This window comes from Gallus gallus, chromosome 29, assembly GCF_016699485.2.
Source record: "Gallus gallus isolate bGalGal1 chromosome 29, bGalGal1.mat.broiler.GRCg7b, whole genome shotgun sequence".
NCBI classification, from domain to species: Eukaryota; Metazoa; Chordata; class Aves; order Galliformes; family Phasianidae; genus Gallus; species Gallus gallus.
Genome location: NC_052560.1, coordinates 335,860 through 349,339, shown reverse-complemented (window position 1 = coordinate 349,339; position 13,480 = coordinate 335,860). Strand labels below are relative to the sequence as shown.

The 13,480-nt window shown below is 53.7% G+C and overlaps 1 protein-coding gene across 1 annotated transcript; it reads right to left on the bottom strand.

Moving 5' to 3' along the window:
- Positions 1-5,393: 5,393 nt before the first annotated feature.
- Positions 5,394-12,955, bottom strand: LOC121107768 (zinc finger protein 501-like). The gene is made up of 5 exons (XM_040653863.2): positions 12,397-12,955; positions 10,107-10,189; positions 9,790-9,916; positions 9,067-9,177; positions 5,394-8,957 (listed from the first exon to the last, which is right to left on the bottom strand). Exons 2-5 carry the CDS (start codon positions 10,128-10,130, stop codon positions 7,690-7,692), a joined length of 1,530 nt encoding a protein of 509 aa, XP_040509797.1. The 5' UTR covers positions 10,131-10,189; positions 12,397-12,955; the 3' UTR covers positions 5,394-7,689.
- Positions 12,956-13,480: the final 525 nt, after the last annotated feature.

The following is a 13,480-nucleotide window of genomic DNA, read 5'->3' as shown; positions in this document are numbered from 1 at the left end:
AGTGAAGAAGCGGGGTAGAAGTCCAGCTCCTCTGAACAGAGATTTGCTTTGATGACAGATTTACTCCTCTAATTCACCAGGGGAAGAAGCCCAATAAAGCTTCTGCTAAGGATTCTCACAGTATCCTTGTCGCCAAAATGTTTGGCATACAGCTGACCGAGAGCACAATGTGTGAACCACGGGCTGATGGGACGGCGTCACAGTCCCATAGGAAATGGAGTTACATCAGGCTGGTGGCCCATCTCTAGTGAGATTCCCAATGCCATCATTTTGTTGCCAATTCCCTTCAGTGTTTTTATAAATGATCTGCATGGCACTGTTTCCCAAATTCATAGAGTAATCTGGGGACGTGTGGGTTACGTGAGTGGAGAGTGAGGAGGACTGAGAATCGTCTGAGTAGCAGAGCTCAGAGGATTGTCTTCAGTGGGGCAGATTGTCTTGAGTTTAGGACAAGAAAGGGTTAAGGTTAGACTTTAAGGTTAGGAGTTGGAGTTATGGCTTAGGAGTTAGGGTTGGGGTTAGGGTTAGATTAAAGGTTTAGTCTATGGGTTAGAGTTAGCACTAGGCACCAATTCCCAGTTTCCTGACACGCAGGAAAAACTCCATGAAGACACAGATGGATATGGTTAATTGACAGCAAAGGAAAGCAAGAGGCATAGTTCTGTCAAAGTAGATTTTATTAAGTTCAAGTTATATCCACTGAATCATAGAATCATAGAATGGCTTGTGTTGGAAGGATCAGAAGCATCATCTAGTTCCAAACCTGTGCTGTGGGCAGGCTTGCCAACCGCAAGACCAGACTGCCAGGAACACATCAAGCCTGGCCACTCCGCTCACCTCCACTGATGAGGCATCCACAAATGCTCTGGGCAGCCTCTTCCAGTGCCTCACCACCCTCTGCGTGGAGGATCTCTTCACAACATCCAACATAAACCTCCCCTCGTTCAGTTTAACTCCATTGCCCCTTGTCCTATTGCTATCTTCCAGCATAAAAAGTCAGCCCTTCTCCTGCCTGTAAACTCCTTTCAAGTATCACAAGATCGCAATGAGGTCTTTCCGGACCCTCCCTTCTCCAAGCTAAACAATCCCAACTACCACAATCTTTCATCAGCCCTCTGATTATCTTTGTGGCACTCCTCTGGACCTGCTCCAACAGCTCCATGTCTTCCTTGCGCTGGTTTCCCCAGGCCTGGACACAGCGCTCCAGATGGAGCCTTACAAGGGCTGAGTAGAGGAGGACGATCACCTCCCTGTCCCTGCTGGACACCCCTCTGTTGTACCATTGGCCACCCAGGCTACAGGAGCGCAGTGCTGGCTCACGGCCGGCTCTTATTCCCTCAGGACCCCCAGCTAAATCCCCTTTCCACAGTGGAGAACCTCTGCACAAGAGAAAATATCTTCTCTTTGTATCAAACACACCTTTGAGGACCCCCAGAACACTCACTGCCCACGTACTTTCTTTGCTGCATGAAAGTATGCTGTAGGCTGTATGAAAGAAAGAAACATACTAATGGAAAACAACCGAGCACAAGCTTAGAGTGGGATACATTAGAAGTCACCTGCGGAGAGAGATGGAGTCTTTGTGATTACTGGAAAACATCCATAACAACAGTTCCCAGATGGCACCCTTCAGTGCCTGGTTCCTCACGCTGTAGATGAGGGGGTTCACTGCTGGAGGCACCACCGAGTACAGAATTGCCACCGACACATCCATGGCTGGGGAGGAGATGGAATGGGGCTTCAGGTAGGTAAAGAGGCCAGTGCTGATAGAGAGGGAGACCACGGCCAGCTGAGGGAGGCACGTGGAAAAGGCTTTGTGCCGTCCCTGCACGGAGGGCATCCTCAGCACAGCCCTGAAGATCTGCACGTAAGAAAGCACAATGGAAACAAAACACCCCGAAAACAAAAATATGCTGAATGTCATAAGACTGAGATTCCTGAGGTAGGGGTACGAGCAAGAGAGCTTTTGAATGTGAGGAATTTCACAGAAGAACTGGTCCATGGTGTTGCCTCGGCAGAGTGGCAGTGAAAAGGTATTGGCAGTGTGCAGCAGAGCATGGAGAAGCCCAGTGCCCCAGGCAGCTGCTGCCAGGCTGGCACAAGCTGTGCTGCCCACGAGGGTCCCGTAGTGCAGGGGCTTGCAGATGGCAACGTAGCGGTCATAGGACATGACAGTGAGGAGGAAAAATTCGGCTGACAACAAGAATGAGAACAGAAAGACCTGGGCAGCACATGCAGTGTAGGAGATGGCCCTGGTGTCCCAGAGGGCATTGGCCATGGCTTTGGGGACAGTGGTGGAGATGGAGCCCAGGTCGAGGAGGGCGAGGTTGAGGAGGAAGAAGTACATGGGGGTGTGCAGGCGGTGGTCGCAGGCTACGGCTGTGCTGATGAGGCCGTTGCCCAGGAGGGCAGCCAGGTAGATGCCCAGCAAGAGCCAGAAGTGCAGGAGCTGCAGCGGCCGCGTGTCTGCCAACGCCAGGAGGAGGAACTCGCTGATGGAGCTGCTGTTGGGCATCTGCCGCTCCTGGGCATGGATAACCATCAAAGGAGAGAAAAAGGCAAGTTAGGTGAGGCTTCCCTTGGCAAAACCCCGTACCATTCCTTGGTGACCTTCCTCCTGCCATATAATCAATCCGATCCTTTTTCTTTCTCTGAGGAAAATGCCTGTTCAGATCCACGACTTGAGATTTTTTTCCATGAGTTTGAGTATGTAAGGAAGAGGAGAGGCCTCTGCCCGCGGACTCTGGAGAAAGCAGTCCTGACCCACCCAGGTGGGTCCATTGTGAAGTGGCAGGAGTGCTTGGTTTCACTTTTAGAATGTGACATCTCTCTTAGCATCTCTCCACTTCATCTCCCTGGGCTTTCAGGGAACACAGAGATGCTATGGGACAGATGTGCATCCTGCAGGGCAGCTCACCAGCTTGCAAGGACATCTCTCTTCGAGAGAGAGCCAAGTGTCCTCGTGATGGCATCTCATTCAGAGAAATTCAGCTCCTTCCCAGCCTCACAGACTGTGCTGTCCACAGCCCCGAGCAGCTGCTCTCAGCCCCCGTGCGCTGCAGAAGGAAATGAGCTCAGGCCTGGAGAGATGCAGCTCTGCTCTGCTGGAGCTCTGGCTGCAGAGGAGGCGCTTCATGCCTTGGACCGCGCTGCCATGAAGGCAGAGGTGTCTCTTGGGTGGGAGAGGATGCAAGGGGGCTTGCTCAGAAGAAGGGTAGGAAAATGAACACAGGGCAGAAAGTCCCACGTTTGGTCCTCCTTCCTGAAAAGTCCCCTCTGCAACGCCCCGAGCATGCAGTGCAGCTCTGAGCCCCCAGCCCCATGCAGCACCCCTAGCAGGAGAAGGCCCCTGTGCTGCTGAGGAACTCCTTCCCCACACCCCCCCAATCCCCATCTCCCTGCAGCCACCTGGACAGGATTCCGCTGAATCAGTTGAGGCATCTTATCCTGAGGTTGTAGTCCTGGGTCCTGCAGGGGAATCAGCTCCCTGCCACGCCTCCCCCACACCCAGCAGGACCAGCACCAACCACACATTTGGCCACCAGCAACTGGCCCCCTGCATCCCTCCTCTTGCACTGGCTTCTTTCTCCTCCACCTGCATTAATTCCCATCTTTGTCTGTTGCGGTCACTGTTCAGTTATCAGCTCTCACTGACTACATTTCCCTCTTGGATCCCCGCAATGCTATCCCCATGCTGGCTGTACCTCCCTCTCCCTGACGGAGCTGCCATCCGTGTCACAGGAGTTGTGCTGCACTCAGTGACATCTCGGTGTCTGCTGTAAGAAGAAATACCCTTACAGATGACAACTCCTTTTTTGGACAGTGCTCCTTGAAAACCTTATCTGCCACACTGAGTCCTCCCTCATGAACAAGTCTTGAAGACTGGAGGGAAATGGCTTGTTAGGTCTTTCAGCACTGTAATGAGCCCCACAGCGTATGTGGTATCTGTTGAGCTTCAGCTACTGAGAGAAGACTGCTGTAGCCAACTGATGAAGGTGCAGCCAAAATGCTGTCCAGAAATGTTGGAGAGTGTTGGAGTATTAATTGGTCCCTGTGGGGCCATTACCAACAAAGCCTCCCCAGAGACGTGTTAGAGCAGATAATTGGAGGCCGTGATTACAGGCAGGCAAAGAAAGCCCTGTGCAGGTGCTTTGAGGTTGAGGAAAGCCCTTGGTTTGTTTGATGAAACAGAAGGGTTAAGCCATAGCGGCAACCTCTGGGAAAGGTGGTCCTGTCCCTCACAGATGGCCCAACGCTCTCCCACGGTCAGTGGGATGTGGGTGGGCAGCGTTCTGGGAGGGAGAATGATACTACACCTACTGGCCTCCCTACAGGGCTGCAAGGAAACAAGGAGGCCCCAGTGTCACGAGGACAACGTGTGCCCTCCGGAGCATCAGCAGCAGACACAACTGCCGCAGCCAAGCTGACCAAGACCTTGGTTTCCTGTTGGGGCCCTCCAGCCTTGCCAGTGCTGTTGGCCATCTGCACCAGAGGCTGTTCTACGCAGTCCTACGCTTGCCTCCTTTTCCCTGCAGGCTGCAGACACTCACCTCGACTCCTGCACTGGCACTCACCCTGGCATTGCCTTACTCTGATGGTTCTGCAGTCTCACTACTTGTTCCTTGTGACACAACAGCACGGACTGATGACAGAGTCCTGCTGGGTGTTTCTGGCACCACGGCACTACCACAGGAGGCGAGGGCTGACCTGTCAGCTTGTGCAGAAAGAATCACTTCTAAGGTCTGGGTCAGTGAAGCACTAAGATGCACTAAGATGAGTGTCCAACAGTCAACCTTTTGCTCTTTCTACTGCCTCATTTGATGGAGGGTAGTACGGGACACCAAACACTCACTGGCTTCTCATTTGGCTCACTTTTGCATTTCCTTGCTCAAAGAATGTGAGCCATCGTCACTGTAGATAACATCAGCAGTAGGAAGGTTTGAGAAGCAAAATGATCGCCCTCACACTGTATTTTGCCCACGGACTGATACTTCGTCCCCTAAAAAGCCAAAGAGTACTTACGCTCCTGTGTGGATGTGCGAGCATCTCCCCAGTGACTTCAACAGTCATATATAATCAGTTGGCCATGAAAACCACATAGCTCGTTGGCTGAGTGCTATTCCCCCTCAATTTCCGGGAAGCTGCTGACCCATTAGGGCAAGTGAGGCTCCTCTTGAGATACACCTTTAAACAATTAAGAATAATTAATTGGCATCATCGTCCAGGCTGAGAGGCTTTGAGTAGGCTCCCACAGTGACATCCACTTTATTTCCTTGTCCCTTAAGCCATACACAGAGGCTGTCAACCATGGCATTGCTAAATGTAAGCTCCGTTCCATCCAGCCCACCAGTACATACAGCAACCCCATCCCATCTCACCGGCCCTGCATCTCCATCCTGCAGAGCCCAGAGCCATCCATCACACACAGCACACCCCTCACAGGGCCATTCCCACCACGTCTCACACATGCTGATGATGCTGAAGCACACAGGGCCTCCAACTTTCCATGTTTCTAACATGAAAAACCAGAAATGCATAACAGCCTTGCACATGGGCACCACGGGGGCTGGTCAATCTCTTGGGAGCTCTGCCTGTGCCTGCGCTGATTCCAGTGTGTGCAGAGGTGGAATATTTTCCCTCTCCTATCCCTCTCCTCATTCCACACACTGACATTCACCTTAAGAACAAGAAACAAGAACACAGTGAAGAAAGCTCCAGAACAACTCAGCTACTTTATTCACCCCCTTCCCTTTCCACTACAGATGATTCTCAGAAAACCTCCAAGAGCCACGTTACTGCTCTCCTGACCCTTCTCTCACATTCATCATTGCACTCAGAAATTACTGAGAGCAACACACGCACACAGACACACAGAACATCCCCACACAGCCGCTTCTCCTAAGGAAATGGCATCAAAAAGCTGCAGGCAGGAAGAGCAGAAGAGGAACGTGGGCATGCTGAGAGAACTGCTTTGGGAAGCAAGGAAAGGCCATCTGAAGCTCCTGGGTTAAGGCCCTTCTGCAGAGGGTGCCAGCGATGCCATCTCCTTTGCCAGCTCTTCCTGTGTGGGGAGAAGCACAGGGGTCTTCCCCATCCTTGGGCATCCTCAAGCTCTCTCTCCTGGAGCTTTCCCCATGAGAAATGAGGTGCCAGCCCTGAGAGAAACTCTTCCTGTAGGAGAGACACTTGCAGGGCCACCGTCTCACGTGGACTGGGCAATGCTTAACGAGGACTGAGCTCTGGATGAAGCTCTTCCTGCAGTGCAGGCACATCTATGGTCTCTGCCCTGAGTGGATCCCCTGGTGCTTGCTCAGCTGGGAGCTGTGGTTGAAGCTCTTCCCACACATGGGACGTTTGTAGACTTCTGCCACGACTGCCATCTCCTGCGAGGGAGGAGCTTCGTGCTCTGCACAAAGCCCTTCTCACACTCGAGGCATTGCTAAGGCTTCCTGCCACGTGAACTCACTGGTGCAGGCACGTCCTGGACTTCACCCAACTGCACTCTGCTACCTCAGCAGGTTCGAGCTGTGGCCAAAGCTCTTCTTGCAGGCTGCACATCTGTAGGGTTCCTCACGTGGATCCACTGGTGTGTGATGAGCTCCCAGCTCTGGACGGATCTCTTCCTGCAGTCAAGGCACTCACAGGGAATCTCCCCGGCGTTGGTTCTCTGGAGTGTACTGAGGGTTGAGCTCCAGATGAAGCTCTTCCCACACTCCCAGCCAACAGAATTTCTTCCTTCCTGGCGACGTATCGGCCCAGCTGAGGTTTCCTTAGGGTCCTCACCTGTTGTCCCACAGCAGGTGAGTGTCTGCAGGGGAGAGAAGAGGTGACTGTCCTTGCACACTGCCCTGGCAGAAACGTGCCACCTGGCAGAGGGTTTCCAGTGGCTGTGACACATCCCACTCTGGACTCTCCTTTGACTGTCCGCTCAACACCTTGACTGCAGCTGACAGAGAGCAACATGCAGAATTCGCATCCAAAGAGGAGAAAGAAGAGCAGCAGAGAAGAAGAAGGATTTTGGCTGCAGAGCTCTTCCTCTACTCAAGGTATTTGTAAGGTTCAAAACACAAAGCCACAGGTCGTAACCAGGGTGGGGTTTTGGCTGAAGCTCCTCACAAGTTTGAGGCTCTGCAGGATCTGTACCTTCTGTGGCAGTGCCGGTCGCTAACGAGGCTGGAACTGCTTTTGAAGGTTCCCAGAGTCTTGGGGTGCTTCTACAGCCGTTGTGCTTTGTGGTTGCGCTTGTGAGTGTTGAGATGAGATCTGCGTTTAAAGCTCTTTGCACACTCCGGACACTGAAAGGGTCTCTGTCCTGTGTGGATGCGCTGGTGGCGCTTCAGTGCAGAACTGCTTTTGAAGCTCTTCCCACACTCAGGACACTGAAAGGGTCTCTCTCCTGTGTGGATGCGATGGTGGCAGGTGAGGTGGGAACTCCTTTTGAAGCACTTCCCACACTCAGAGCACTTGTAGTGTCTCTCCTCTGTGTGGGTTCGCTGGTGCTGCTTCAAGTCAGAACTGCTTTTGAAGCTTTTCCCACACTCACAGCACTTGCAGGGCCTCCCTTAACTCGGATCTTCTTTTGAAGCTCTTCCCACACGCGGGACACTGAAAGGGTCTCTCCTCCATATGGATGCGCCGATGCAGGTTCAGTTCAGAACACTTTTTAAAGGCCTTTCCACACGCAGAACACTAAAAGGGCCTCTCTCTTGTGTGGATGAGCTGGTGCTGCTTCAAATCAGGCCTTCTTTTGAAGCTCTTCCCACACTCAGTACACTGAAAGGGTCTCTCTCCTGTGTGAATGTGCTGGTGGCAGGAGAGGTGGGAACTCCTTTTGAAGCACTTCCCACACTCAGAGCACTTGTAGGGCCTATCCTCTGTGTGGATACGCTGGTGCAACTTCAATTCAGAACAGATTCTGAAGGTCATCCCACACTCGGGACACTGAAAGGGTCTCTCTCCTGTGTGGATGTGCTGATGGCAGGTGAGGTGGGAACTCCTTTTGAAGCCCTTTCCACACTGAGAGCACAGAAAGGGTCTCTCTCCTCTGTGGATGCACTGGTGCTTCTTCAATTCATAACTGCGTTTGAAGCTCTTCTCACACGCAGGACACTGAAAGGGTCTCTCTCTTGTGTGGACGTGCCGGTGGAAGTTGAGGTGGGAACTTCTGCTGAAGCTCTTCCCACACTCTGAGCACTTGTAAGGTCTCTCCTCTGTGTGGGTGTGCTGGTGCAGCTTCAATTCAGAATTGCTTTTGAAGCTCTTCTCACAAGCAGAGCACTTGTAGGGTCTCTCTCCTGTGTGGATGCGCTGGTGCACCTTCATTTCATAACTGCTTTTGAAGCCCTTCCCACACTCGGAGCACTTAAAGGGTCTCTCTCCTGTGTGGATGCGTTGGTGGCAGGTAAGGTTGTAACTGCTGTTGAAGCCCTTCCCACACTCAGAGCACTGAAAGGGTCTCTCTCCTGTGTGGATTCGTTGGTGGCAGGTGAGGTGGGAACTCCTTTTAAAGCTCTTCCCACACTCACAGCAAATGTAAGGTCTCTCTCCTGTATGGATGCATTGGAGACGTTTCAGTTTGGCTCTCCGTTTGAAGCTCTTCCCACACTCACAGCACTTGTACAGGCTCTTCGTTGCGTGCATGCACTGGTGGTTAATGACACTGGAAGGTATTTCCAAGCTTTTCCCACACTCAGTGCATGGATTCTGCTTTTTCATCGGACACACATCCTTGCTCCTGGGTCCTTCCGCCTGCTTTTCACCTATGTTGAAGTGCAGTGGGCTCCTTCCTTTCTCTTCCAGATGCTCTCCCAGTGCCTTCTTGATGTGCTCACCCTGACCTTGCTCCAGGCCTCCTGGGACATCCCTTCTGATTTCTCCCACGCAGGCTCTATCCCACCGCCTTTCGGCCACACCACTTTCCTGCACATCCTCCAGTATATCTGTAATCCCAGTTCCTGCTGGAGGAAAGAGGAAATCCAGAAATTGCACACGGTGCCCAAAATAAAACACAGACAGAGAGGACTCTTCCAGCCCCAGCCTCCTCCTTCTCTCCCTCCAGCAACTCACCTGGGCTCAGGTCTCCTGGCACGGCCTCAGGGCTACGCACATCTGGGATCCAGGGGTCTTCCCCTCCTTCAAGCAGGGAGATCAGCCCGGGTTTGGGGGCTGGAAGTGGAGCTTCAATGACAGAAACAGGGGAGATGAGAGCATTTCCATCATTGCGGCACAGTGACTGTTCAACATCTCCACTGTGTGTCCCTCCACATTGAGAAAGCACCATTTGGGCCTGAATGACACTGGGGCCACAGCTTCCTTTGGAGCAAAGAAAGCTTTTACATCTCCGGAAATTATGAAGGGATATTTGCTTTAAAATTAACTTTACAACAGCATGCTTACTATCTTAGAATATATCACTGATCGTGGCATCAAAATATTTATGGCAATTGAATGGAAAATCCTAAATTCTAAAGGAGTAACCAGCAAGTCGTCCAGTTGCTGGAGCTGGTGGCATCAGGCAATGCAGCAACACAAGGGGTTTTTAAAGTAAGCTGATCTTCCCCCTGCTGACTGGTGCCTGCTGGCCAGCACTGACCCTGGGCTTTTATCACAGTACTGAGCACAGTAAGACCTTATACATCACACACTTCTCTGTCTTTCGTTTGTTTCTGTTGTTGTGGCATTGGTTAGGAAGAAACTGCAGAGCGTTCCGAGTGTAGGCTCGGAATACAGAAAGTCATCCTGCACAACCAAAGGAGCCCTAACGAGGAGGAAAGGCAGCAAAGCCCTCACCCAGCCAGGCCACGCACTGGTACGTCTCCAGCATCACGTCCCGGTAGAGCGCTCGCTGCGCAGGGTCCAGCAGCGCCCACTCCTCCCTGCTGAAATACACGGCCACCTCCGCAAAGCTCACGGGCTCCTGCAAGCAAAGAGGCTCCTTGCTGGCAACAGCCAAGGCCCAGGGAAGCAGCTCGCACACGACACAAACTCCCGTCCCAGCCGCTTCTCCGGCCCCAGCACACGCATGCTGGCTGAGGGCACCTCCCTCTCCCCCTGCATTCACATCCCTCGCCCCTTGGCCTCTCCTGCCTGCTTCCCACAGCCCCTACCTGACACGGATGTGCTGTGGCCATTTGCTGCTCTCCTGCAGCCAGGGACGATCACGCCTGGAAGGACCAAGTTGAACTGGAGCCTGCAGGGACAAGAGAAAGGGCAGGGCAGCTGGGAGGCAACGCAGCAGTCCCTGTCCCAGCCCAGCCCTCCCCAGCCCATCTGCAGGGCACTGCCTCTGGGATGGCACACCAGGCCAGGCACAGGAAGACAACCAGCAACAGCACTGCTAACGCTCTGGCTCAAAGAGATGAACCATCTCAAAGCCGTCTCAAACTGCGGGGCCGAGAGAACTCATAGCTGACACTCACTTCAACAGCTGAGGGCACACGGACTGCGTGCCTAAAAACAAAGCATGGCAAGGAGTCGGTCATCTCACCCCAAAACAGGGAGCAGCCCAAGCACCCCTCGAGCTCTCCTGCACAGCAGTGCACTGCACGACAGGATCTGCCCTCAAGCAGGGATGGCTCTCGAGGTCACATCTGCACAGAGATCCCTCGCAGCTTGATATCGAGAATCCTTCTTGATGCAGATCTTCTGTAAGAGACTCGTGCTTACTTTGGAGCTTTGTGAGCTTCTCTAAGGTTATGTATTAGAGTGACTGTGAACATAGGAATCCCTCCACATAAAGCCTTGGCTAAGCCAGGGACCCGGAGTTTATCCAGCCATGTCCAGGCTCCTTACCTTCGTGGCTTGAGAAGGCTAGGTCGGATGTGGGAGCACTCTGAGCCTTGGGACTCCTTGAGCCAGTGTCAATCCAACTCGGTTCTGGGAAGCTGAGCGTGCAGTTCCGGCAGCAGTGTTAGGATTACCAATGGAAATGGAACCAACTGTTGCGTATCAAACTGCCACAGCCAGTGTTGGCTCCCAGGTGAGAAACGTATGTCAAACACTCACTCTGCAATCATACATTGCCACAAAACGCTGTTCCCAACCCCCACAGAAACAGGGAGGCTGCTGTGCATGTACTTCATGCAGCTGCTGACCTCCGTGAATCAAAAACCACCGACGTTCCCCAATACTCCTTTTCTGCTGCGGCACAGGCTGGAAGTTCTGATGTTACAGCACATTTGGACAAACAACAAAGATCTCTCATTCTCACCCACAATCCTTTAGGCCACACTTAACGGGCTTTTACTGTTGACCTCCTTTGCAAAATGCAAAAGGAGAAGTGGCCTCAACGGATGAAGAGAAGGCGGAGGTACTGAATGAGTTCTTGGCCTCAGTCTCCACTGGCAGCCAGGACTCCAGTATTTCTCACCTCCCTGAGCCCTGCATCCCTAAACCTCCAGCTGGGGACCGGGGGAGTAAATCCCTCCCCACTGTAACTCGGACTGCAAGTCCGACACCACCTCATCAGACTGAATGCAGAAGTTTGCTGGAGACACCCAGCTGAGCGCTGCGGTTGACACGGTGGAAGGAAGGGATGCCATCCTGAGGGACCTCAACAGGCTTGAAAGGGGGGCCCGGGTGAACCTCATGAGGTTCAACACCGCAAAGTGCAAGGTTTGGCACTGGGGCCCGAGGAATCCCAGGCATACATACAGACTGGGAGGAGCAGTCCTGGAGAGCAGCCCTGCAGAGAAGGACCTGGGGGTTCTGGGGGATGAAAAACTTCACGTGAGCCAGCTGTGTGCTCTTGCAGCTTGGAAAGAAAACGGCATCTTGGGCTCCAGCACAAAACGGGTGGCCAGCAGCTGGTGGAGCTGGTGGAGAGGGTGCAGAGGAGGGCCACAAAGATGATCAGAGGGCTACAAAGACAGGCTGAGGGAGCTGGGCTTGTTCAGCCGGGAGAAAAGAAGGCTGAGGGGTGACCTCATTGCAGCCTTCCAGGACCTAAAGGGAGCCCATAAACAGGAGGGGAGGGGAGGCAACTCTGTGAAAGGGCAGATAACAGCAGCACAAGGGGAAATGGTTTGAAGCTGAAGGAGGGCAGCTGCAGGTTGGGTGTCAGGGGGAAGTTCTTTACTCTGAGAGCGGTGAGGTGCTGGAACAGCTGCCCAGAGAGGCTGTGGATGCCCCGTCCATCCCTGGAGGTGTTCAAGGCCGGGCTGGATGGGGCCCTGGGCAGCCTGGGCTGCTATGAAACGTGGAGGTTGGTGGCCCTGATTGCAGCAGCGGGGTTGGAGCTTCATGAACCGCGAGGTCCCTTCCAACCCGGGCCACTGTGTGATCCTCCGCTCTTCCTCCCCAGCAGCACCCAAATGGATGGCAAATGGAAACGCCGTGCCCACGCTGCCACGGGGTGAGGGAGGAAAGGGTGACGCGCTCCGCCCCGCTCCGCCTCACCTGCTCTGCTGGGAAGAGGCGGCCGTTCTCCTGGAAGCGGCACCGACGGCTCCGTCTCTGCCCACAGGGCTGAGCGCCGTCCCGGGATGAGCCGGGAGCAGCAGCCCTGAGGCGACACAGCGGCAACGGCGCCGCTCGGAGAGACCTCCAGTGGAGGGGAGGGGAGGAGAGAAGAGGAGAGCAGGAGAGGGGAGGGCAGGGCAGGGCAGAGCGAGGCGTGGGGGACACAGAGCAGCGGAGCCAAGCGAAGGCTGAGTCCCGTCCCGTCCCGTCCCGCCCCGCCGGAAGACACGCCGTCCGTGGCCGTGAGGGAAGAGGAGTTCCGGGCTCAGTTGGGCTGGGACGACCGGCGGGGCTGGGCCGCTGGCCGGGCGGGTGGCCGCCACTGGGTTTGGGCAGTGTGGCACACAGCATTTGGTTGCGTTTCATTGGTAACAAAAAGCACCTCACCGCCTTCCTTAAGGAGGGTCTGTGTACGTGTAGTTCTGTCTCCGGGCTCCTATCGCTCACGTGCTGAGCAGTCCTTCTCGGCCAGGCAGCCCCGTCCCTTGTGGGCACTGCTCTTTGTTCTCCGGGCCGTGCACCTTCTCCCCGGTGGGGGGAGGGGAAGGAGTGTGTGGGTGGGGGGATGTTGGGTGGATCTGAATGAGGAGGAGTTGAGGTACCGCCTCACCTCCCCTCCCCATTTCTGGCCTACCACAACACAAGCAATAGCCTTTTACTTATATACTGAGTATGCGTTATTGGGGAAGGTTTATCTAGAGGACGAGCAATGCAAAGTACCAGAGAACCCTGCTAAAGTAGAAAGACCCCTGAAAAGAGGTATTAATTGTAATAAAGGACCCAAATGGTAGCAGAGGCCATGAAATTAACAGAATTCTTATCTTGTTCTGATTCGGAAACAACATTCAACACCCACACTCCCACCACACAGGCAATAGCCTTCCCTTTTTCACAACTCACTCCAGTCTCTTTTGCCACGTCCTTTAGCCATCCCACACTATAGCCATCACTCTATCACCCATGGAAGGTCATAAAGCAGGTGTGTGTATTGCGGCACCGGCTGCCAGAGGGATATCTCCTC

Bases quoted from the DNA above. Each gene is read 5' to 3' on its own strand.
- LOC121107768 (XM_040653863.2), bottom strand. From the start codon at position 10,130: ATGGCCACAGCACATCCGTGTCAG. The intron at 9,178-9,789 runs GTGAGGGCTTTG...CTGTCATTGAAG, and splicing joins CCAGTGCGTGGCCTGGCTGG to CTCCACTTCCAGCCCCCAAA. The intron at 8,958-9,066 runs GTGAGTTGCTGG...TCTTTCCTCCAG, and splicing joins GCCAGGAGACCTGAGCCCAG to CAGGAACTGGGATTACAGAT.